The 25,781-nt window shown below is 39.7% G+C and overlaps 1 protein-coding gene across 1 annotated transcript; it reads left to right on the top strand.

Annotated features, from left to right (window-relative positions):
- Positions 1-847: 847 nt before the first annotated feature.
- LOC122565050 (L-selectin-like) lies at positions 848-25,331 on the top strand. The gene is made up of 8 exons (XM_043720681.1): positions 848-979; positions 4,431-4,538; positions 7,317-7,521; positions 8,644-8,703; positions 13,099-13,278; positions 15,402-15,509; positions 19,416-19,440; positions 24,826-25,331. The coding sequence occupies exons 1-8, from the start codon at positions 848-850 to the stop codon at positions 24,965-24,967; spliced, it is 960 nt and encodes a 319-aa protein (XP_043576616.1). The 3' UTR covers positions 24,968-25,331.
- Positions 25,332-25,781: the final 450 nt, after the last annotated feature.

A 25,781-nucleotide genomic window follows, 5' to 3' on the forward strand; every position in this document is an offset into this window, starting at 1 on the left:
TTTCACATTTTCCACTGTGCCATGTGATCTATTAGTATATCTTTCAACCTAATCGTTCTTTGTTGGTGTTTACCTGCCTGATTCCCTCAGCTCAAACCTCTAGTTTTATGTCCCTAACATCAGACATCCTTGGAAATCCTCCCTTTGTAGATACATTACATTTTGTTAAGTATGAACTAGAGAACCCACTGAGGCAAATATTCTCTGAAATCATTATTTAAAAAGCTAAAACCGTGTTCCCAGCCCAGGTGTTGATTAGATTACTTTACAGTGTGGAAACAGGCCCTTCAGCCCAACAAGTCCACATCGACCCGCCAAAGTGCAAACCACCCATACCCTTAATTTACCCCTTACCTAACACTACGGACAATTTAGCATGGCCAATTCACCTGACCTGCACATCTTTGGACTGTGGGAGGAAACCGGAGCACCCAGAGGAAACCCATGCAAACACAGGAAGAATGTGCAAACTCCACACAGTCAGTTGCCTGAGCCCAGAATTGAACCCAGGTCTCGAGCGTTGTGAGGCAGCAGTGCTAACCACTGTGCCACCGTGCCACCCACCGTGTTACTGGGTTTCAAACACAAGTATTGGCTACATATAATACTTTGAACTGTGGACAAGAAAAATATAATGCCACACATTCCAGGAGAAAAGAGCTTGAGGATAGCCTGTTTAATTTGCAGGATTAGCCTATCTTTTTGCTTTAGTTCTTTATTTATTGGTATTTATGCAGCTATACCTTATTACTTAATCAATGCACTCTCAACAGCTAATCAGATTTTATAATGTCAATAATTAAGCTGAAAGTGATTCACGACTGAATATATCATGTTAGAGTGCATAATGCAGGTGCTAATACCTTTACAGTGCATTGCAAAGCAACAACTTGCAACAGAAGAGGTACATGTGAAGAATTGGCTGGTGGTTTTAGATGCCATTGTGACCACAGGTTCTATGGAAACAATTGTGAAAATGGTAAGAACTGGAGAAAACAACTAGCAGTAAGTATGTACCCAAAACAAAATCTCAGAATACTGCTACTCCTGACACTGACATTGGAGTGAGTAGTTTCCCAGTACCTTGTTCATGTAGTCATTCACCATGACTAAATATTGATACTGACAATTTATCCTATCACTCTAATGGATATATCAATAACTTGGTACTTGATTGTGGTAATACTTTTAATTTATGTCATAATTGCTGAAAGCTGCTGTAGCATAGAATTCTATTATATTTCATCCCCACTTATCAGTGAATTAGAAACAAAACAGAAAAAGCTGAAGAAACTCAGCATCTGCGAACAGAGAAACAGAGTTAACATTTCAATGTCACTCTTCTGAATTCAAGCAATTTCTGCTTTTATTTCAGATTTCCAGCATCCACAGTATTTTGTTTATATAAAAATGAATTAGGTAGTCCAAAATGGAATATCTGGTAATTGCTGCACGATACTATACATCCAACTGGTATTTCACTGCTCAGAATTGGAATTAATTTACATGTGGCATTTGAATTGACTGCATGCCTTCCCAATTAATGGTCTTTACCTTACACAGGTCTTAAAAAATTAAAATTAGATTTTTTTTTATTCATTCACGGAATGAGGGCACAGCTGGCTAGGTCAGCATTATTGCCTTTCCCTAATTGTCCTTGAAAGGTGAAGAGATAAAGAATTGAATGATGGAATTCTTTGGCATAGAGAGAGGATTACAGTATTGCCTTTATCCTGTTGCTGAAAGTTGATGAATAGATTTTGGTGAACTAAGACTTGTCATTAAACATAGAAAATACAGTAAATGACCTGTAATGCACAATATTCACATGTAGAATTTATTTCATAGAATCATACAGTGGTGTAAAACATAGAAGAAGCCTACTTGGCTCTTTATATCTGTGCTAGCCCTCTACAAGAGCAACTCAGCCTGTCCCACTCTCCAACATAATTTATAACCTGTAGTTCTTAACTTCTGTCATCTTCATATATTCAACTTTGGTTTATCTTTCAAACATGAGATCTTGTGATGTAGTCCCAGTGTAGTGGTGGTATCACTGGCTTTGTAATGGAGAGGCCTAACATATTCCTCTGGGGACATTCGTTCAAATCCCACCCCAGCAGGTGGGCTTTTACAACATTCAACAAGAGTTTCATAGTTACCATTTTGGAGCCTAGCTTTCAGTTCCACATGCTGATTGTATCATTTTAAATTCCATCAGTTGCCAAATCCAGTGATATCACCCTGCTCCAATTGAGGCTGAATCGACGATAGAGTCTCCAATTTCTTACGCTGTGACTATCTGCCATTGGCGTATGCTGGAACGAGTTATAAGTTAATACTCAACCTGTTTGACTGCATTATGATCACATCTTCCTTGGGCATTAGGTCCTGGACTGGGACTTGACCCTGGAGTTTCTGGTTCAAGTACAGGAGTGTTGTCACTCCACCACAAGATCTCCTGCTTGAAAGATACATAATTGTGGTAAAAACCCATCTGGTTCACTAACGTCCTTTAGGGAAGGTAATCCGCCATCCTTACCCAATCTGTTCCACATGTGACTCCAGACCTGCAGAAATGTGGTTGACTCTTACCTGCCTTCTGGAATGGCCTAGGAAGCCAGCTGAAGTGCATTTAGGGATAGGGAACACTTGCTGGCCTTGCCAACAGTGCCCACATCCTATTAAAGATTTTTAAAATGGGCCAAAACATAAGTGTGTTGCTTCAGAAGCTTAGAGCATTTGAGTGCCATTTTATCTATGCAGTCAGTGCACATCAGATTCCTGCCAACAGCTGGGGGTTGATCACCATTCCAGCTGAGGTGGCTTCGGGGTTATTGGTTGAACCTGTGAGTTGAAAGAGAACTCAATAAAAAAAACCTTGCAACTAGAATTTTCAACGACATTTTGTTTTGAGCCTCTGGCTGTGAAGTTTTGGAGGACAAATGCCATTTTGCACTTACCTGTGATCAGCACAATAAAGTAGAAAAGATAAGCATAATAAAGATTGATTTAATTATGCATTATAACAGAGAGGACTACATCCCAACAATAAAAGGTAGGAGCTGCTAATAGTGTGAATATGAACAGCATGAGCACCTTCCACATCACTTCTTCGTTCTTGGTTTTACAGCAAACATTATTTTAACCACCACTTTATTTAACCAGCACTCTTGATAAACCGGTAAAAATTATATGCCTCAAATACTGCAATGTCTCACTATTTATGTTATATATAAAGTAAAACAGTGATATGTATACCACCAGCATTACGTTTCTGTTACTGTATGTTTTTACAGTGAGTTTAGGAGGTGTGTTGATGTTTTTACATAGACTTCTTGAGCGGCCTTGATGTCTTGAAGCTTTCTTTGGTTAGAGTTTACTGCAGTTATATGTACCTCTTGATTATCCGGAATATTTGATCAAACGGCACACTCCTGGTCCCATAGGTGCTGGTTAATACAATGTTTACTGTATTATAATCTGTATTTTGTCCTGAATTATCATTTCTAGAAGCTTTAAACATTTCTAGAAGTTTAAACTGACTGGCCTGTATATGAGTTTATCTTGACATATTCTTGCAATAAAAGTGGAGAGGTGGGTTTGTTGGACAAACAAGAGAGGAATAGAGAACGAGAGTTGGCAGAATCCCTTTCACTGATAATTAGGCCACAGGGTCACACCTGCTGGGCCACACATTTGGACTCTCCTGCATCCCATTAAATGGAAGATAGAACTGGGCTGGAGCTGTGTGGGCTCCCCAGTTTACATAGAATCCCTGCAGTACGGAAAGAGGCCATTTGTCCCATCGAGTCTGGGCCAACTCCATGGCCCATTGCTTGTTTTTCTGGCCATGGATATTCTACAAAGTTCAGCCTTAAAGTGCATACTGTCTTTTGTAGAATATATCTTAATGCTATGTTTGTGTTTGCTACAGCCTTTCAGTTGTTTATAAATATTTATTGTCATAATAAAGATTTATTTAAACACTTGCTCTATAGAATCCCTACAGTGTGGAAGCAGGCCATTTGGCCCATCAAGCCCACACTGACCCTCCAAAGAGCATTCCATCCCCTACCCCATCCCTGCATATCTGCACATTCCTGGACTTAACAGGCAGCTTAGCATGGCCAATCCACCTAACCTGAGACTGGAGGAAACCCATACAGACACAGGGAAAATGTTGCCTGAGGATGGAATTGAACCTGGGTCCTTAGCACTGTAAGGTAGCTGTGCTAACCACTGTGCTACCTCCTCATGCATTATAAGTCCTGGGACAATTTGCCTCTTTAAATAATTTCATTCAGAACTCTGTTCAAAGTGACAATGTTGACAAGATGCCCTACACACATACATTACACTTGCAACATGTTAAATGCCATCTAGCAGATATGGACCCCCTGTTCATGCTTGTACCACTGTCTCTACAGAGAAATGCAAAGCCACAAACTGCAACAGAAGGGGTACATGTGTTCAATTGTCTCATGGTTTTAGATGCATCTGTGACCAAGGCTTCTATGGAAACAGTTGTGAAAATGGTAAGAATCAAAGAAAAGTTTTTAAAAGGTATTTCAGAATGTAATCTTTTCAAGTTATTGACACTTGCTGGAGTTGCACTCTGTATGTGTTTCTGTATTTGTGTTTTTTTGTCCAAGTGGACATTCTAAACAATGTAATATGAAATGTATACACAGACGGTCCAAAGATCAAGAGGCAAAGATTCTTTGTTCCATCGGCATCTGGTCATTACAAACATTTAGGGAAGTTAAGATTAAACAAGGGAAGATAGAGTATACACATAAAATCAAGCCTGTGATTTACAGCAATTTGAGAAAATCTTTTTTCTGTCTTTCCCCATGAGGCCTCCTTCCCCAAAAGACACCTCTTTGTCTGACTCCCCCAGCTGCCCTGCTCAGAGCCCTCTCTCACTATTGCCACCTGCTGATGGAGATTCCCATTACACATGACTCCATTTGCCACTTGCCATCCTGGCAACTACACAGTGCACCATGACCATGTGTTCAGAAATTGCACATTTAGCAGGTTCAATTGCGTCATGATGTCTAGTATTTGTGTGTCAATATTAGTGTCAGCATTCCCTTCCTGCATCACTGATTTGAAGGATGGAATGATATCCAGTATTTGCTTGACAGCTTCTCAATTGTACTGGTACTTTCCAAGGCATCCAGACTCTGTGGTGGATAATCCACATTGGGGTCTAGGTCAGTCAGCGCCCCAGGAGTCTGACAATCAGCTGCATTTGTTGCTTCAGTTTCTGCTTCTCGGCAGGTTAGGCTGCTCTGCTTTCCAGGGCAGGAGGAGGCCTCTCTGCACTGGATTCACAAGACACAGGTCACTCCAGGATTCCTCACGGTTATCCAGATTCACTTGAGACATCATGCACTGACTCTTCAGGCTCTGCAACACCACAGAGTGAGCTGTTTGCCTCCAGGGCCTCAAGCAAAGTTCCTCTTTTTGTGAACATTGTCTGAGGCTACTCCACAGTTATTGATGTAATAACATAGATATTGCCCCCCCCCTCCTTCCCCCCACCTCCCCAAACCCCCATATCCAGCTTTTTGATGACTCTGGAGGGTTCAAGGTTCCACACATCATGTATCATATTCCAATCTCTGACATTCTGATTTTTGAGGAATACCTTTATACTGTTTGGAAAGGCAGTCCTGTCCATCTTGCAATCATTCAATGCTTCTCATCTCCGCACTTCTGTCTCAGACGCTATTTCAAACGTTTGGCTTAGCCTCATGCGATACGGCTAGCTGCTCAATGATCTGGCCAGTTCCATTGGAGGGTGTAGGTAGCGTAAGGAGATGGTTCAAGGAAAACCTGGGGCTCATCCAAAGAAGAGCTGGTGTGGAAAACAGCCCACGGATAAAGTGTAGAGCGCTATTATAACCATAAATCAGCTCCTAAAGGTACTCAGGCCAATTTTGTTTACTCTAAGGAGGCAAGGGACACAAACAGTACTGCAGAGTTCACATAGTCCATGACTCTGTTGCTGACAGGATGGTGCAGCTCTTGGCAATGATATTGAACTAGACTTTGCACCATCTGAAGGAGTGTGATCTCCAAGTTGCATCCCTGATCATTGTGAATCTAAGTAGAAAAACCAATCACATGCTAGTATCTGGTTACAGTTGAGATTCTCTTGGTTACGGGTGGAAAAAGCCTGCATGGACTTGGTAAAGACATTCTTGGTGCAAAGCATACTGAGTCCCATTATTACTGGGGTCAAAGGCCATAAAGTCCATTTCAAAGACCTCTAGAGATGTCTTGGGGATGAGGATCCCATGTTAGGATAGTCGCTTCCTCATTTTGACCAAAGCACACCTCTCTGCTGCAGTAGTCATTAGTATCAGCAGCCATCCCAGGCCAGTAACGCCGCTGTCTGGTCAGGACGGTTGTCTTTTCCATCGCTGGTGTCCTGCTTGGTCATGAATAACGTGGCACCGTTTGGTATTGTGGCCTGAGGGAAGAGGATGCCCACATTGGCACCACCTGAACCAACAGGACTTGCTGTCAGCCATGGCCGAGGCAAACATCAGGAACTGTACAGGGCAGCTGCAGACTGACAGTGGTTGTCTAGGTGTACAATGGCCTTTTCAATATGGCGACATTGCCAGAATGTCAATTAATTCCGGGATCTCCAGTGAGTGGTGAGTTGCACTGGGAATGGCTATGGTAAAATGAGGCAGAAATTGGGCATGATGCTCACCATAAAGGCTGAAGTGCCAATTCATGTGGGGGATTTGGTGACAATGCAGTGAGAAAACACCCTTAGCCTTGCAGTAAGAATCACTCCACCAAACTCAACTCACATTCAGCCAAAAAAAAGGTAACACTCAGCCCAAAGAGTCAATGCCCATGGTCACAGCCCAGACTTTCACTCCATGGAATACCTTAATCAAAATTGCTCTATAGTGTACCCTTTTCCAAGGTGAATTTCTGAAATCTTCAAATCTACTCTGTTAGCCCAGTGTTTTTAAACTACCCTCAGTTTTATGACCACATAAAACCTTTCCAAAGACCCTTTACCATCCACCATATTCAGGGTCCAGAATTGAACTCTGTTTTCTTAATGAGCCTAAACAAGTTCTAGTTCACAGCCACTATGTTATATATTTTGTCCTATATTGGATTAACTGAGCTATATATTTGCTGTTTTGCTACATCCCTTCACCATTGATGCTAAGAATTTATGGTTACGATACAAGTTTATTTAAAACACATTATAGCTCATTCCTTTTAATAAACATCAGTTGTGAACTTTACTTAATGTGAACATGCTTGGGCAGAGCCCTATCTACAATTATTACACATGTTTGCCCAAGTTAAATGCCACTTGGCATCCATGGGGACCCAGTGTTAATACTGGTGCCAATGTCTTTACAGAGAAATGCAAAGCAACAAGCTGCAGCAGACGAGGTACCTGTGTTGAATTGGTTAATGGTTTTAGGTGCTTCTGTCAGCATGGCTTCTATGGAAGGAATTGTGAAAATGGTAAGTGTTGGAGAAAATCTTTTTTGAAAAAAATATTCAAGATTATAACCTCCTCATTACTGAAGTATGATGTGGTGTGGTCTTCTGTCTCTTTATCCTATTGGACATTCTTCATGTAAAACCTTAATGATATCAGTAAATTACTGCACTGTGAAGAATTTCACGATTGAAACATGACCTACATTTGCCTAGCACCTATTGTCAGACACTCTCCAGCGTGGCTTCGAGCCTTCAATGATCTGTCCCTTCTTTATCCCAGAAACATTGAGATTAGTTGCAGTTTTCAACTGTTTCTTTAACTGAGATCAGCTCATGAACAACACAGGAGTCTTCATTTGTTAAAAATGAAGTGATTTAAGTGAGTGTATGTCACAAATACAAACATATTTCCTATTTGTATCCAGCTCATACTTTCTATTGAATGAATAATTTGAGTTGTTTTTCTATGTTCCCACGCTTATTACAACGGATTGATATTCAATGTCTTGAGGCAGTCTAGATGTTGTGTCAGAAAGTGCATACCTTTCCTTAGGCATCTGTTCATGTACCATTCGACATTTATCCAGGCAATTATTGGCTTGCTTAAACATTCCTTCCATATCAATAATTAATTTCTGTTACTATGGTACTATTTATCTTTGACTAGCTAAAACATGAAAAGTATATTAAAGGTAGAGATTGATAAATGCTTGGAGATCACAGGGATTGCAAGGTTTGGGAATGGTCGGGGAAGGTGTAAGTAAGATTAAAGGTCAGCCATGATTTTATTGATTGGCATAAAAGGCATTAGAGGCTTATTCCCACACCTATCTCTTATGTTCTTACTTCCTTAAGTGTGTTCAGATGTCTCCCAATATGTCTCAATATACCTTAATGGTGACTGCATAGTTTGAAACTCATTTGTTTACAACACAAATTCTCATGCACTACACAATACATTTTTTGGTCTCGTATTCAGTACACAAAATACTCTGCATTTACCTACTTGTTTTACAGTCATATCATGTCCAATCATTACAAATCCAGACCATAGCATGATTAAATGTAAAGGATTATATGGAGAGAATCATTTTCAGGCTGTATGCACATTTACCTGTGATCTACGATTTATTCTAATTGGAGACAATTCAACAATCTGCCAAGCCTCTGGGTCCTGGACAACTTACAATACAACCTGCCAAGGTCAGTCTGCTAGTTCATTAAAAGCAAATTGTAGTATACGATAAGGTTTATAGTTAAATTAATTTGAAAAAGTTACTGGCTCTTTCAAAGTGACAAGGCCTGCCATTTTTGCTGAATTATTGTTAGCAATTTCGATATTGGTTAAGAGAACCATTTCTTAAATTAGGCCTGAATGTATATCTAATATAGAGCTTTATGAAACAACATCAGTGGTACTGTCCCACTACATAAATACATGAAGGACAGATTCTAAATGTTAGGTCATCCCCCACCTGCAGAAATAGATCCCAGTACTCAAGGCAAAGGGATAGTGGATAGAATTGGACAAAGGAGGCAGATGGGAAAAGGATGAAGGCAGAACATGACAGAGAGAAACCTCTCAAAGCTACAATTCCTTTGACTAAAAGGCTAAAATGCTTCTAACCAAGCCAAACAGAATTCCAAATCCATTATGTGAGAATATCTTCACTGCTCCCAAAGTCCATTGTCCAGAATATTATGGAAATCACTGTTACATCACTCTCTCTCACCTCCTTCAAAAGCTTGGAAACATTTCTACTATTCTAGCCAGAAGATGATGGAGAGAGCTTGACACTAATTTTTACATCCTTTATAAACAACATAGCCAATCCAACCAAAACAGTTTCAATACAGTCCTTTTCTCAGTTGAGCACAAATGAATCCTCAGTTAATGCCATCACCTGAATATAATTAATATATAATAACTATGCTGTGGTTCTGTTCGCCGAGCTGGAAATTTTTGTTGCAAACGTTTCGTCCCCTGGCTAGGCGACATCATCAGTGCTTGGGAGCCTCCTGCGAAGCGCTTCTTTGATGTTTCCTCCGGTGTTTATAGTGGTATAAACACTAGTGGTATAGTGGTAGACCACTATAAACACCGGAGGAAACATCAAAGAAGCGCTTCGCAGGAGGCTCCCAAGCACTGATGATGTCGCCTAGCCAGGGGACGAAACGTTTGCAACAAAAATTTCCAGCTCGGTGAACAGAACCACAGCAACAAGCACTCGAGCTACAAATCTTCGCACAAACTTTGAATAATAACTATATCTTTCATCTCTCATTCTACATAATCTCTGTATCAGTTTGGATCAATGCTAAACTTCCCACCTGAGAAAGCGCTTTGAGGGTTCCAGTCACACTCCAAGACTTGAGAATCTACCCTGATATGACATGGAATCAATACAACTCATGCCAGCGTTTATGCTCTGCTAAGGTCTCTTCCTATCTTCCTTTACCAGAATATCCTCTGTTCTCTTTTCCCTCATAAACTTCTCTAATCTTCCCTTAAATGCATTAATGCTATTTATATCAACTGCTCCCTGTAGTATTGAGTTTCACATTATCACCATTCTCTGTAAAGAAGTTTCTTCTAAATTCCTGATTTGATTTCTTCATGATTACTTGACATTAATAATCTGCGGTTATGGTCTTGCCTACAAGAGGAAACATTTCTCTCTGTAACCACTGTATCAAACCCTTTCATGATTGGTTTGTCATCTCTCAACTTTATTTTTTCAAGAGAAGAGACCCAGGTTGTTCCCACCTCTCCTGATATACTGTTGTCTCCACCCAGCTCCTAACAACCCCATTCCTGGTATCACTCTTGCAACACATTATTGTCCTCTCTTCGGTGCCCCTCTCATTTTATTTATAACACAGTGACCAGGATAGTACACCAGGATAGGCGAGGTCTCACCAAAGTCTGCCTACTGTGCAGTAAAGAGGAAGTACAACATTGTCAGATAAACTACGAAACTGAAATTATGTCGATTTACATGAACAAGAAAGGAACACAGCACCACTCAAATAAGAGCTGTGAGTTCTTGTTGACCAATATCTATCCTACAAACAAGAGTTTCATAAACCCACTAACTGGATATTTATCCAATTTGCAGAGATTGGCTCCAATATTTCTCTACAAAATAACAGTGAATACACCTCAAGGCTACTTTGTCAGCTGTAAAGCACTTTGAGATATCCTAAAGATGTGATGGGCATTCAAATTCTTTTCTTTCCGTGCGACTCTTTTTCTTCATTGCTAAAATGTGTCAAGGTACTTTCCTGAATGAAAGAAGATACACCAACAAAGTTGTTTTTGGGAATGCAAAATGACATTAATGCAATGATTGCCTTCTCATGAGTCCTGGATATTGCCTCCATAAGCAATTGTTCAGTGGCATAAAACCTTGCTGGAAAGCAACATCTTGTTGAAGCTTTTTGCCTTGCACTGATCAGAACAATCACAAGAATACAAATTTCAAGCAACCATAACAATGCATACTGCAGAAGAAAACAGTGCTGATTATTGTTGAGCTGACTTCTCTGCACACTTATATTTTGTATTATAAGTTGGTTAGATTTGCTCAAAATGGTGGCATTCTTGTGTTTATTCTGATGAGCACAATGTCTTTGGTAACATGTCTGCCTTTCTGCCAAGTTGTCTATATCTTGCCTACATCTAATGCTCCAACTCTGTTGATTTTCTAACTGTGTCTTTACAAACAAAAAATTTTGACTCTTACTGTAAATAACCAATGAAACACCATGAAATTCTCCTGGGATCATGAGAATTTTGTGTAAGCTTGCTGCACATACATTTAAGAGTTTTCCAAGCAGCCAAATTCTCAAAATCTTTGAATTGTCTCTCTGTAAATTTGTAAAGTAGCCATCGTCTCCTGTACAGTACCCAAACCAAGGCTTGACACATTACACTGGATTTACATTGCAGACAAAGCTCAGCTAGTAGACACTGCACTGAATTAATGCGTAGTACACTATCAAGGTAAAGAGGCCAATACTGCAGGGAAACTCTCAGGTACACATCTCTCTGAAATCAGATCAGAAACCACCATTACAGTTATAGCAACATTCTTATAATGATGTGAAGTTAGTTCAATGGTCCCACAAAAGTGCCAAAATGATTGCACAAAATATGTTTTGGCAGAAAACAATCAGCTTGTCACTCAAATGCTTAAAATACTTAATTTTTGCCCCGAACTAAAGAAGTACTGTTTAGTAAAGTTTCATTGATGACAAACAATTGCAAAGCAATCAGATTCAAATGGCTCTCTGAACTCTTACAAATACAACTCTCTGTTAGAGCTATCACCTCTTAATTCAGATGATGCAAAAATTATCAAGAATCTTGCACTTCTGAAATCACACAGGTCCTTGAGGTTTCATTACACAGAACAGCAAAAATTGTGTTAGTTCCTGTTTGCTTTGCTTTTTATAGAACTGAAATAATGTGATCTCTACTTAGAAACAGTTTAAATTTTCCACTTGATATAGCAAGAAACTCCAAAGTACTGAGGTTAGAAACATGAAATAACACAATTTATTAAAGAAGGCTCTTTGAATAGATGTTTGGTTTCTATATTACACAGCTGAAAAATGTGTTGCTCGAAAAGCGCAGCAGGTCAGGCAGCATCCAAGGAGCAGGAGAATCGACGTTTCAGGCATAAGCCCATTTCCTGAAGAAGAGCTTATGCCCGAAACGTCGATTCTCCTGCTCCTTGGATGCTGCCTGACCTGCTGCGCTTTTCCAGCAACAGATTTTTCAGCTCTGATCTCCAGCATCTGCAGTCCTCACTTTCTCCTTCTATATTGCACAGTCATGAATGCAAGGCATTGGAACTTTGTCAATGAGAAAATGACCAAAATACCAAACTACTATCTATTCATTCTATTGAGCAAATTAAAATATAGGCTTTTATCAAAATAACACCACAAAGTCCTAAATTTGTAGATGTCTTTCCTATCAAAAACTAACATGATTCAAAAGAGTGGAATTGTCAAGTCCTGTTCTCAAGAAAAGCCTTCAGTGATTGAAATTCTCACCCAAGTTTGTCGATGTCCTCACTGAACAAAATGAGTCATATTTTAAAATCCTCCTCTTTGTTTCTAAATCCCTCCATAATATCCTCCTTATCTCTAATACCTTCCAGGTCTAAAATCCTTCATGATACCAATTCTGGCCTTTATTCAATCCCAATTTCAATAATACCACCATTAGTAGATATATTGTCCCCTGACTAGACTCCAAACCCCAGAACATTGTCCATTTTTCTAATCACTGTCCTCCTTTAAGATGTTCCTCAAGATTTATCTTGTTGAGTGACCTTGTGGGAACCCATTCTATTGTTGACTTATGTTACTTGGTGTCAAATGTTATTTATTAACACTTATGTAAAGCGTTTGCTCTTAGTCAGCAGAATCTTCTTTTCTTAGAGATAAATATTGGTGCTGTATAGCTAAAAACTTTTTAGTGGTAACGTATCTTCTCTTGTTTCAACATGATTTATTTCAACTAGCTGTAATACATACTGAAAGAATCATTAATAGATATTTACTGATCAGTTTGTTCCTTCATAGCACTTACTTGTCCACTTCTAAAGAAACCAGCACACAGTAGTGTGAATTGCTCCGGTCCCTATGGTGGGAAGCATTACAACACATCTTGTTATTTTTCATGTGATGATGGCTACACTCTGGAAGGGGATCAAAAAACCATCTGTGGGGAATCAGGAAACTGGAATTCACATGATGTACAATGTAAATATTCTTTAATTATTAATTGTTGAAATTTATGTTCTTCGATATTTTAAAACTGTACAAACCTGTGACCTGGTATTTGCATACATCCTTTAGTTAACCAAGAAAGAGCAAGATGAAAAATAATACTTAGTATAAAATTTTTCAGCATACCAGAGTCAAGTCTGAAATAGTTCCCCACAGACAGTTGGAACAAAAGGTCTGCCAAGAACTACTGTTGAAGAACGAATTAACCACAAGTTGGCCTTTGGGTCGTGCTATGAATACTGGCAAACTGCAGGTGTGAAGCCACGATATATCCATTAACCACTTTCCTCAATCTTACGTTTAATAAAAGTGAAAATAAATGAGAAATATCAAGTTATTTAATTATGAAGGCAACAGTTGTAAAACAAAAGTTTCCCAAATAAATATTATTGAAGCAAAACATTTAATCCAATGGATCAATAAAGTCTGGGGTGCAAGTTTAATTGTAGTTAACTCCTGCCCCTTACTTTATTTTTTCCAGCAGCTAAGAGGTCACATAAACTTCCCTGACTGAGGTAGCTGAATGACTGCCAGAACTCTGCCAGTGACATCAGTGTCTCAATTAGAGGGAGCTTTGTAAGACCACTGTAGAACGACTTGGCTGTCAGTTCTTTCCTCTTCTCATGTTTAATTGTCAAGTTCTCAGTGTTTACATTGCCTGACAGCTGTAACTTAGTCACAGATATCAATCCAAAACAAGCAGTCGAGATGAGGACCCTAAAACAGGCAATTAGCAACACCTACATGAGCAGGTGAGAGGTGAATCCCAAGAGGCACAGTCAACATCACCTAGAGGAGCAGATGGGTGAGGGCCTTATAGCAGACAGCCAGAGACAGAGCTGGAGTAATTCAAATTGACTGGTATTGGTTCTTGCTCTACCGCACAGAGAGAAGTTAACTGCATGATGAAACTCTGACAAGTGGTTTAGGCCTATCTTTTAATCCTTAAATGTTAAGGTTATATACAAATTGGTGGTAAAGTTAATGAAATATATAAAAGACAACATAATTACATGAATAATATAATAAAATAATTAAACTCATTAAGAATAGCAGTTCAGGAGATGTGTCAAGACTACACTATGTGGGAGCTCCGAGATGGGTTACATTGAAGAGAAATCCTATTTAGCCAGTTTATTGAAGTTCTCTGATGGAGTAATATGCTGTGGATCAAAAACAGATTTTGCTGAAGGAACTCAGCAGTTCTGTCAGCATCTGTAGAAAGAAAGCAGAATTGATGTTTCAAGGAGAAAGACCCTTCTTCAGAACAGTTCTAGATGTTGAACTTCTCCAGCAATTTCTGTTTTTGTTTCAGATTTCCAGTATCTGCAGTTCTTTGTTTTATTTTTAAGCTGTGGATCAAGTTAGCCTGTAAATGCATTACATTTGGATTTTCAGAAGGCATTTGGTAAGGTGCCACATCAAAGGTTTAGCAAACAATAAAAGCTTAAGGAGCACATGGTAATAGAGTAGCATGGATTGAAGAATGGGATCTTATCTTATTTAATAGCCTGCTCTGCAGCCTTTGGAACTGTGTGCCTCAGAAAGCAGTGAATGTAGGGTCATTGAATATTTTAAAGATAAAATTGAATAGATTACTGTTAAGCAGGGGAGTCAAAGGCTATCAGAGGTAGATGGGAATTCTAGACAAAACAGATCAGCCATGATCTTACTGAATAGTGGAGCAGGTTCGAGGGCTGAATGGACTTCCTTTATTCCTATTGTATATGTTCATATGGAGCACAACATGCATAGAATTATTTTTCAAATCTGGAAATATTCCATATCTGAAAACCATGGGCAATGCTATCTTTGTAAGACCACTGTAGAACGACTTGGCTGTCAGTTCTTTCCTCTTCTCATGTTTAATTGTCAAGTTCTCAGTGTTTACATTGCCTGACAGCTGTAACTTAGTCACAGATATCAATCCAAAACAAGCAGTCGAGATGAGGACCCTAAAACAGGCAATTAGCAACACCTACATGAGCAGGTGAGAGGTGAATCCCAAGAGGCACAGTCAACAATGCCAGTGCATAACCTTGTTCATTGATTGTTACAGTTCACTAATCTAATACCTCTATGTTATGCATCCGCAGGCTCTATGAATTACCTCAAACCAATCCTCATTTCTGTGGGAGTACTAATAGCAACGGCACCTTTAATGCTATCAGTCATTTGTTGGTGGAAGAGGAGAAAATCTGAAGGTAACATGCTGATACAGTCATCATAAAGCTATTACCACAACATTTAGTATATAACTTCTGTTATGAGACTTTATGGATTTTTCTGCCAAAACTATTTGTTAGCGCAGAAATGGATAGAACTACACATCGTCAGAAAAAGAAAGGTGAATGTGGGTTTATTTCCCAACTCACACAGGGCAGTGGAAATCTGGTACCTACATCCCATACACTAATATTCTCTATTTATTAACACAGAGTACAATGAGATGGTTTCCCGAAAGGCAGGGTGGATTAAAACTCTGACCCAGTGCTGTATATAATATAAAGGCTCCCACTCGAAACATTATCATCATTCTGCTCTTTGAGTGGTGTGAGGGTTCCTTTTCTACTCACCTAAACCCCTTCACCACTGCTTTTACCAATTATGATGGTAGATCTGAGAGACAGAGCCATTTAAAACCAGGAGAATCAAGGGATAGTAGAACAATAAAATACAACTAACTTATTGCATTCAAGACCGAACTAGAAAAGGGAAGCAAAGAAGCAAGGTGACAAAGAGATAAAAATAGATGTGCAAGGAAATAGCAAAGAAGTGAAAAATACTGTTACATTCAGTCTGGATGAAGGTGAAAGAGGAAGAGAAATACATCTGGTTAAAGACTGGTGATCACATTGTTTGAGAAATACAAACCTCATACTAGATTGTTATTAGTTAAATCTAAGGGAACTAAGAAAGGGAACATAATGCTGAGTGTCAGTACAGTTGAGAAGAAGGAATTTGAACTTAGACGATGATAGACATATAATGTATACTACAACTGAATAGACAAAAATCATGTGAAGCTAGTCATGATCAAGGCTGTTTTCTAATTTTCCTGTTTGTATTTTTCTATTTCCTGTGTCTCTGTCCATACTCAGTTGTCTTTTGGCCAAGAGAAACATGTTTGAATTCAGCCTTTGAATTCTACAAAGGTGCTGTTAGTGTGAGTAGCTATTTAGCAGGGAAGTATTTAACCACAGAAATCTACCACCATGACATGCCTCATTTGGGCATCGATCAACAGTGGCATTTAAGGAGGATGATGCCTTTCAATATTAATTACAACAGAATGCTGAACTCAAGCCACCTGACTACAAAAGCATAGTTTTCTTATCTATCATATTCAGATTGTTTTGCATTTTTGGATTAGTCAGTGACAGATTGTAAGTTCAAATCCTATTGTGGCATGCTGTGATAATAAGTTGAAAAATCTACATTCCTCTCATTCTGGCTACTTGTCTTGTGAATTCTTCATTTAATTGCTCCATTTTTGAAAGTTGCCTATTGCACTGGAGTACCCTCCCTACATCGCTCCTTCATTATCTCACATTTTTCCTTTAAGAAGCCTCTCTAAATCTCCTTGAGCAAGTTTTTCTTCTTTCTTAGTTTTCCCCTGTGTGGCTTGGAGACTTATTTTGATTAATGGTGCTCCTGTGTAGCACCTTGGCATGCTTCAGAACATTAAAGGCACTAGAAAAATATACATTCTTGTTGCTGTTGTTGATAGTCATAAGAAGCTGTCAGAAATGGAAACTCGTGAACTCTATTTGTCTGATTGACAACTGATCCCAGTCTCATCAACACCACAATAGCAATGTATCACATTATTTCACTGGGAATGTTGCCAGGTTCCATGTCCCCTTTGCATAAAAAATCCAAATGCTGAAAAACTGAAAACAAAAACAGTCAAGTCTGAAGATTTGCAGTTAATCAATTTGAAAGAGAGTACAAAGGTAACATTTTGTACAAAACACTTTGTCTGTGTTCTAAGCCCTGCAGTACTCAAAGGGCTACAAACATATAATGGAAAGAAGGCCCTTGGTGAAACCTAGAATTTTAAAAGGAGAATGTACGGATCATTGTTGTTGCATAATGGGCAGCAATAGCCAAGTGGCATTATTAATGGTCTATTAAACCAGAAACCCAGCTAATGTTCTGGGGACCCACGTTTGAATCTTCCATGGCAGATGGTGGAATTTGAATGCAGTAAAATATATTCTGGAAATAAGAACCTACTGATGACCATAAAACCATTGCCAATTGTTAGGAAAAACCCATCCGGCTCATTAATGCCCTTCAGGGATTTGTGACTCCAGATCCATAGAAATGCGATTGACTCTCAACTGTCCTCTTAAATGGCCTAGCAAACCACTCAATTGTATCAATCACTACAAAGTCTCAACAACGAAATGAAACTGGATGGACCATCTGGGCACCAGAAAAGACAACGGCAGAAACAGCCCTACTGACCCTGCAAAATCCTCCTCACTAACATCTGGAGGCTAGTGCCAACATTGGGAGAGCTGTCTCACAGACTAGTCAAGCAACAGCCTGATATAGTCATACTCATGGAATCATACATTACAGACAATGTCCCAGACACCACCATCACCATCCATGGATATGTCCTGTCCAACCGGCAGTACAGATTAGCAGAGGTGGTGGCATAGTGATATACAGTCAGGAAGGAGCTGCCCTGGGAGTCTTCAACATTGATTCTGGACCATGTGAAGTCTCGTGGCTTCAGGTTAAATCTGAAGGAAATCTCTGCTGATTACCATGTATGTTATTCCTTGGCTGAGGAATCAGTACTCCTCCAAGTTGATCAACACTTAAAGGAAGCACTGAGGGTGGCAAATGTACGCTGGGTGGAGGGTTTCAATGTCCACCACTAGGAGTGGCTTGGCAGCAGCACTACAGATGGAACTGGTCAGGTCCTAAAGGACATAGCTGCTAGACTGAGTCTGTGGCAGGTGGTGAAGGAATCAACAAGAAGGAAAAACATCTTGACCTCATCCTTACCAATCTACCAGCTGCAGACATAGCTGTCCATGACAGTACTAGTATGAGTGACCACCACAAAGTCCTTGTGGAGACGAAGTCCTGCCTTCACATTGAGAATACTCTCCATTGTGTTGTGTGGCACTGTCACCATGCTAAATAGGACAGACTTCAAACAAAACCAGCAAATCAAGACTGGGCATCCATGAAGCGCTGAGGGCCATCAACAGCAGCAGAATTGTATTTCAGAACAATCTGTAACTTCATGGCCCAGTATATTCTCCACTCAACCGTTACCATCAAACCAGGGGATCAACTCTGGGCATCAAAATGGCACAGTGTTTAGAACTGCTGCCTCATAACGCCAATGGTTCAATTCCAGCCCTGGGTGATTATCTATGTGAAGTTTGCACACTCTCCCTGTGTCTGCATGGGTTTCTGCTGGATGTTCTGGTTTCCTCCCACAGTCCAAAGATGTACAGGTTAGGTCAAAAAGCCATGCTAATTTACCCCTTACTGTCCAGGATGTTAGCGAGGGTAACTGTGGAGTGCACATCGATTCTACATTGCCATTTGATCATGGCTGATATGATTTGCATTTCAATGAAATTTGAAGCTGGATCTTCTGTTCAGAGATAGGGACGTTATCACTGTGCCACAAGACCCATTGGGAACCTATAAACACACCCAACATGTTTGCTCCTCAGTGACCATTTTAAAATGTTAATAGACTATGACAAAGTTCCTAAGCACAAACACTGTCCGCATGTACTCCAATTAACATTAGGTACCATCTACTATCCATGGAATATGTTCTGGTTGGTTCATTGTAGTGTAGTGATAGAGTCCCTCCCTCTGAGCCTAAAGGCCCGGGGTCAAGTTACACTGCTCCAGGGTACATTATCTCTGAATAGTTTGATGTTAAAAAATAGTCCTCATTCATTCTTAAAGAGACCAACATTGCCAATTGTTGTTCATTGTAAAATCACAATGAAGAGGTGGCTGAGTAAGATTTATTATGAATTAGGATATCAACAGCAATATTCAACAGTGCAGATTGTGATTATCTCTTAAATAACGTTGTACCACTTTTTCACTTCCTTTAGGGCAAAACAACACCAGCGATGACTTGTAAGTATTGAAACTATTAAAATCCTTCAATTCTTTACTTCTGAGACACAGTTCCAGATGGGGCTGTTTTTATAAGTGGCTGCAAGTTCAAGAATGCGAACACGATTGCAGCTTTTACAATAGTGCCACATAATCTAAACACAAAGACATCTGATGTTTCACTGAGATCAAAGTAAATGACCAAATCTGTGGGGATTTTTCTCTATGACAAAGAAGTGAAAATGATGATTAAAAATAATCAAAGAAATTTCTGGCAATAAAATGCAGAATGGAGAGTGAAATACATGATGCTTATCGCAAAATGTACTGTCCCAATAATTTCGGAGCCATTAATATTAAAATCCAAGTCGGTACGTGTCCTAGCAATTTTAATCAATAATTCACAGATTCATAATGACATGTATGTGGGTAAGTGCTTGTGTAGAGAAAGACAATGGCAAACCAGACAAAAGCTGCCAAGACACGATCTTAGAATGAAGCATTAGCTGACAATGGGTCCAGGACCTACCTTCAAGCAGAACATAGCTGACAGGACATGACATGGTTGTGTATCATAGAATCATGACTCATAGAATCCCTCCAGTGTGGTAACAGGCCATTTGGTGCATTGAATCCAATACTGACACTCTGAAAAGCATCCCCAAACCCACCTCGCTCACCTCTCACCCTGCATTTCCCATGGCTAATCCACCCTGCATTTCCCATGGCTAGTCTGCACATCCCTGGACACATTGGGCAATTCAGCATGGCCAATCCATCCTAACTTGCACATCTTTCAACTGGGGGAAGAAACCAGAGCACCTGGAGAAAACCTACGCAGATATGGGGAGAATGTGCAAACTCCATGCAGACAGCCACCCAGGGCTGGAATCGAACCTGGGTCCTTGGGGCTGTGAGGCAGCCGTGCTAGCCACTGAGCACAGTACCGCCCTAAACTGTGTACTTTGACAGAAGTTTAATTTCATCAGTTACTTTGGACCAATGCAGATTAAACTTATCAGTTTTCGCCATGAGGTATGTTGACATAATAAGATAATTCCAAGACTGGATATGACCAATACAGGGTACACATCTCAAGAACTCCCATGTTAAATACTCCCTGGGTATTTGGGCACTAGAGTGAATCAATGGAAAATTATGGGATGTCTGCCTTTTCTATTTTAACACCCTGTTCTGGGAGCACCAAATTGCACAATCACAATATCATTACTGACATGTCTGACCCTAATTCGGTGAATGGAAGCATCGACCCATTAATTTTAAGCAGCAGAGAAAATAATCTAAGTAAGCACAGCAGGCGTTAACAATAACAGCAACTTTCAGCAGAAGCCCATAGAACTATGCAAGAACTAAACCTAACTTGAAAAAAGAAATCAACATCACAGGATTTGCTCCCATATGAAAATCTCTGCCAGCTGTATAGAACCAATGTGTCATGGAAATATTCAACCAAATTCCTGTGTCATTCATTAATGCGGAGAAAGTGCTGAGTTCTCTTCCTGCCCTGGAATTTGGATTATGATATGCGGCAAATTAATTTCCACAGAACTTTGGACTCTCCAAAGCTAATAAGTCAGAGAGTTTTACCGTGTAATTACAAATCCCCACTGATTTGATTCTTTCCAAGGAAAAGCAATGATAAGGAAAAATTGCCCTGTTGCAAGTGGAATGTTTTTCAACACAACAGCATGACAGCTGTTTGTAAAGTGGCCAATTTCTATGCAACTAAATTATTAAAGACTGCAATTTCAGTTAAGGTACTATGCTCTTTTCTATGCTCAGTGTACCTATGTTTCTTAATTTTGTTCTGACTTCTATAAAAATCATTCAGAAATAAATACTTACATATATGTATTTTATATATAAAATTGGAATACATTTTGGCTCATTTTTATAATTTTGAAATTGTCTCGCACTTTTTAAAAAAGTTATATTAATTCTAGTGGAAGTGGATATTACTGCAAAATTCATTGAAAACATTGCTCTGTAATTTATGATAGAAAGTAGGTATCACATAGGTAAACATTATGTATAAAACTGAAAGCATTACCTTAGATACACTGTACGTTTGTATGCTCTGCCTGACCTCTGATATCTCTGGTCATATTTCATTTATAAGCCAGCATGGTGAATTGTAGCAGACTATTCAACTGTGAAGCCATCAGAATCAGTTCTTATAACAACATCTTTTAAGTATGTGTGTTCATTAAAGAATGAATGGATGTTGGCCAGAAGCAAGAACCCTGTCTGATTGGAACATAGAAACATGGAAGCAGGAGTAGACCAATCACCCTTTCTCTGCTATGCCACCATTCCATATAATTAGCTGATCAAACACCTCAAGGCCTTTTACTTGTACTAGCCCCATAACCCTGGACACCATTGGTAATCTAAATCTGTCAATCTCTACTTTAAATATACTTGGAGATGAGCTCCCACAGCTCTCTCAGTTCGAGAAAAGCAAAGATTCACAATCCTCTGAATAAAACAAAACTTGTCTTCATTTAGGTCCTCGATGGTATTCCCCATTATCGCCCACTAGTGTGTCCCCTAGTTTTAGACTCCTGAACCAGGAGAAATATCTTACCTGCATCAACCCTGTAACAAAGAAAACCTATTTTGTAGGTTTCAGTTAGAATACCTTCATTTCTCAAAGCTCTGGAGATCCAGTTTCCCCAATCCTCCACATCAAACAGTTCCACCATCTTGGGAATAAGTCTAGTGAACCTTTGTTGCACTTTCTGTAACAAAGTTGTACCGCCCTTCTTGTGGTTAGAGGACTATAAATGCACACAGTAGTCCAGATCAGGGGTCTAACATCCTATACTGCCGCAACATGACCTCTCAACTTTTATATTCAATACTCTGACCAATAAAGGAAAGCATTCCAAGTGCCTTCTTCACTATCCTTTCTACCTGTGACTCTACTTTCAAGGAGCTATGAACCTGCACTCCAAGGTCTCTTTGTTCAGCAACACTCCCTTGGACCTTACCATTAAGGGTATAAGTGCCGCTAAGATTTGTTTTTCTAAAATGCAGCACCTTACATTTATCTAAATTAAACTCCATCTGTCACTCCTCAGCCCATTGACCCATCTAATCAAGATTCCACTGTAATCTGCGGTAACCTTCTTCACTGACAATTACGCCTCCAATTTTGATGTCATCTGCAAATTTACTAAATATACCTCCTATGTTCACATCCAAACATTTATATAAATTATGAAAAATAGCGGACCAAGCATCAATCATTATGGCACTCCACTGGTCACAGGCCTACAGTCTGAAAAACAATCACCCACCACCACCCTCTGTCTTCTACCTTTGAGCCACTTCTGTATCCAGATGGCTAGTTCTCCCTGTATTCCATGAGATCTAACCTTGCTAATCAGTCTCCCATGGAGAACCTTGTCGAACATCTTACTGACGTCCATATAGATCATGTCCACCGCTCTGCCCTCATCAATCCGCTTTGGTACTTCTTCAAAAAACTCAATCAACTTTGTGAGACATGATTTTCCACGCACAAAGCCATGGTGACTATCCCTAATCAATCCTTGCCTTTCCCAATACATAGAAATCCTATCCCTCAAGACTTCCTCCAACAATTTGCCCACCACTGATGTCAGGCTCACTGGTCGATAGTTGCTTGCTTTTCCTTACCACCTTTCTTAAATAGTGGTACCAAGTTAGCCAATCTCCAGTCTTCCAGCACCTCACCTGTGGCTATTGATGATCCAAATATCTCAGTAAGAGGCCTAGCAATCACTTCCCTAGCATCCACAGAGTTCTAGGGTACACCTCATTAGGTCCTGGGGATCTATCTACTTTTATGTGTTTCAAGACATCCAGCACCTCCTCCTCTGTAATATGGACATTTTTCAAGATGTCACCATCTATTTCCCCACATTATATTTCTTCCACGTCCTTATCCACAGTAAACACTGATGCAAAATACTCGTTTAGCATCACCCCCATCTCCTGCAGTTCCACACATAGGCTGCCTTGCTGATCTTTGAGGGCCCTATTCTCTCCCTAGTTATCCTTTTGTCCTTAATGTATTTATCAAAACCCTTGGGATTCTCCTTAACCCTATTTGCCAAAGCTATCTCATGTTCCCTTTTAGCCCTCCTGATTTCCCTCTTAAGTATACTCCTAATGCCTTTATACTCTTCCAAGGATTCACTCAATCTCTCCTGTCTATACCTGACATATGCTTCATTCTTTTTCTCAACCAAAACCTCAATTCCTTTAGCATTCCCTACACATATCATCCTTTCCTCTCACCCTAACAGGAATATACTGGCTCTTGATTTTCATTATCTTGTTTCCGAAGGCTTTCCATTTCCCAGCCGTCCTTTTCCCTGCGAACATCTGCTCCCATTTCTAGCAACTGTATGTGGTTTTTCTTTTAATCTTATACAAATCTCAATTTTCTTTGTTAGCCATGGTTGACTGACATTTTTGTAGATACTTATGCCTTGAAAGAATGGATACAGAGTTTCTGTAAAATAGGTAACAATTTTTTTGAAACTATCTACTGCCTATGTACTATCATACCTTTTACCAAAGCACTTCAGCCAATTTGTCCCTCATACTGTCACAATTTTCTTTGCTCAAATGTCTTCATGTGAAACATTATGGTCACTTATCCCCAAAGATTATTTTACAATAATATTAATTAGCTCCATTTTATAACGTAAAATTAGATTTAAAATAGCTTGTTCTCTAGACAGTTCTTCAATGTATTGCCCTAGAAAACCATCCCTAAGACACTCCAAAAACTCATCCTCCACCGCATTAATGCTCATTCTATTCACACTGAGAAAAGCCTTGAAAAGGAGCTCTAGTGTTTGTTTTTAACGATATGGGCAGGGATGACAATTTGAAATAATATCTGTCCAGAATCAACTATATATGACATCAGTAAGCACTAGTGATCTGAGAGGCAGTTAAACAGCCTCTCAGATATATATATCTTGATTTTCAGTGGTTAATGCTGACTGAAGGAGCTCTGAAGCACAAGATTCTTGCTGCAGACAGACAAAGATAAACCAGGAGATGTTTCTGTGAGGTGGAATCAGAACTGGAGGGAAAAGCTGTGGATTTTATGATGCTTCATTCATTGAAACCAAAACGTCTATAAGCTTGTTTCAAACCTTTACGGTCAGATTGGAGGGTATTGATTGGGGAAAAAGACTTGTTGAGTTAATTGGTCATTGAAAAAAAGGGAGTCCAGTACTGTCATCCTCCTCAAATATGGGATTAAATTAATGCTTCTCACTCGACTGAAATGCCTACATTAGATTGCACAAAACTTAGGTTTACAAATTGTATTCACTTATTTAAAGTAGGAAAATTAATCAACCACACTTATTTTTCTAGTCCCATGCAACAGAAGACTGTGGAATATGAAAATCAAGATATATATATCATACCAACCCCATATCTGAATAATGACACACCACAAGAGGAGATCTATGTCAACCTCAGCATAGATCAGAAGATGCATAAAGATTTACATTAGTTGTCAATGGACGGTACCATTAAACTGGAAACCATTGGAAACCGGAGCTTCCATTTTTTCAATGTGTGACATTAACTTTGTTATTTCACATGAACCAATATCAAGCTGCAAAATAGTATTGCATTTGCAGGAAATGATTATCTCCAATAAGAGACAATTCAACCACCATCCCTGACATTCATTGGTGTTAACACCACTGAATCCTCCACTATCAACATCCTGGAGTGTTACCATTGACCAGAAACTCAGGTGGACTCACCACATAAACACAGAGGCTGCAAGAGAAGGTGAGGGGCTGGGAATACTGTGGTGAGTAACTCAACTACCCAAAGCCTATCCATCGTCTACAAGGCATGTCAGGAGTGTGATGGAATACTCCTCACTTGCCTGGATTGATTCAGCTCCAAAAACACTCAAGAAGCTTGACATAATCCATGACAATTGCCACCACATCCATATGCATCCACCAGCGATGCTCAGTCACAGCAGTGTGTACCATCTACATGTTGCATTACAAAAATTTACCAAAGACCTCTAGACAGCATTTTCCATCTAAAAGGACAAGGGCAGCAGATACATGGGAACACCACCACCTGCAAGTTCCCCTTCAAGCCATTCATCATCCTGACTTGGGAATGTATCACCATTTCTTTACTGTGACTAGATTGAAATTCTGGAACTCCTTCCCTCCCTGCGGGTATTAGGGGGCAACCCACAGCATGTGGTCTGCAGAAGTTCAAGAAGGTAGCTCATCATCACCTGTTCAAGGGCAGCTAGGGACAAGCAATAAATGCTGGCCAACCAGTGACGCCCA

This window comes from Chiloscyllium plagiosum, chromosome 31, assembly GCF_004010195.1.
Source record: "Chiloscyllium plagiosum isolate BGI_BamShark_2017 chromosome 31, ASM401019v2, whole genome shotgun sequence".
NCBI lineage: Eukaryota > Metazoa > Chordata > Chondrichthyes > Orectolobiformes > Hemiscylliidae > Chiloscyllium > Chiloscyllium plagiosum.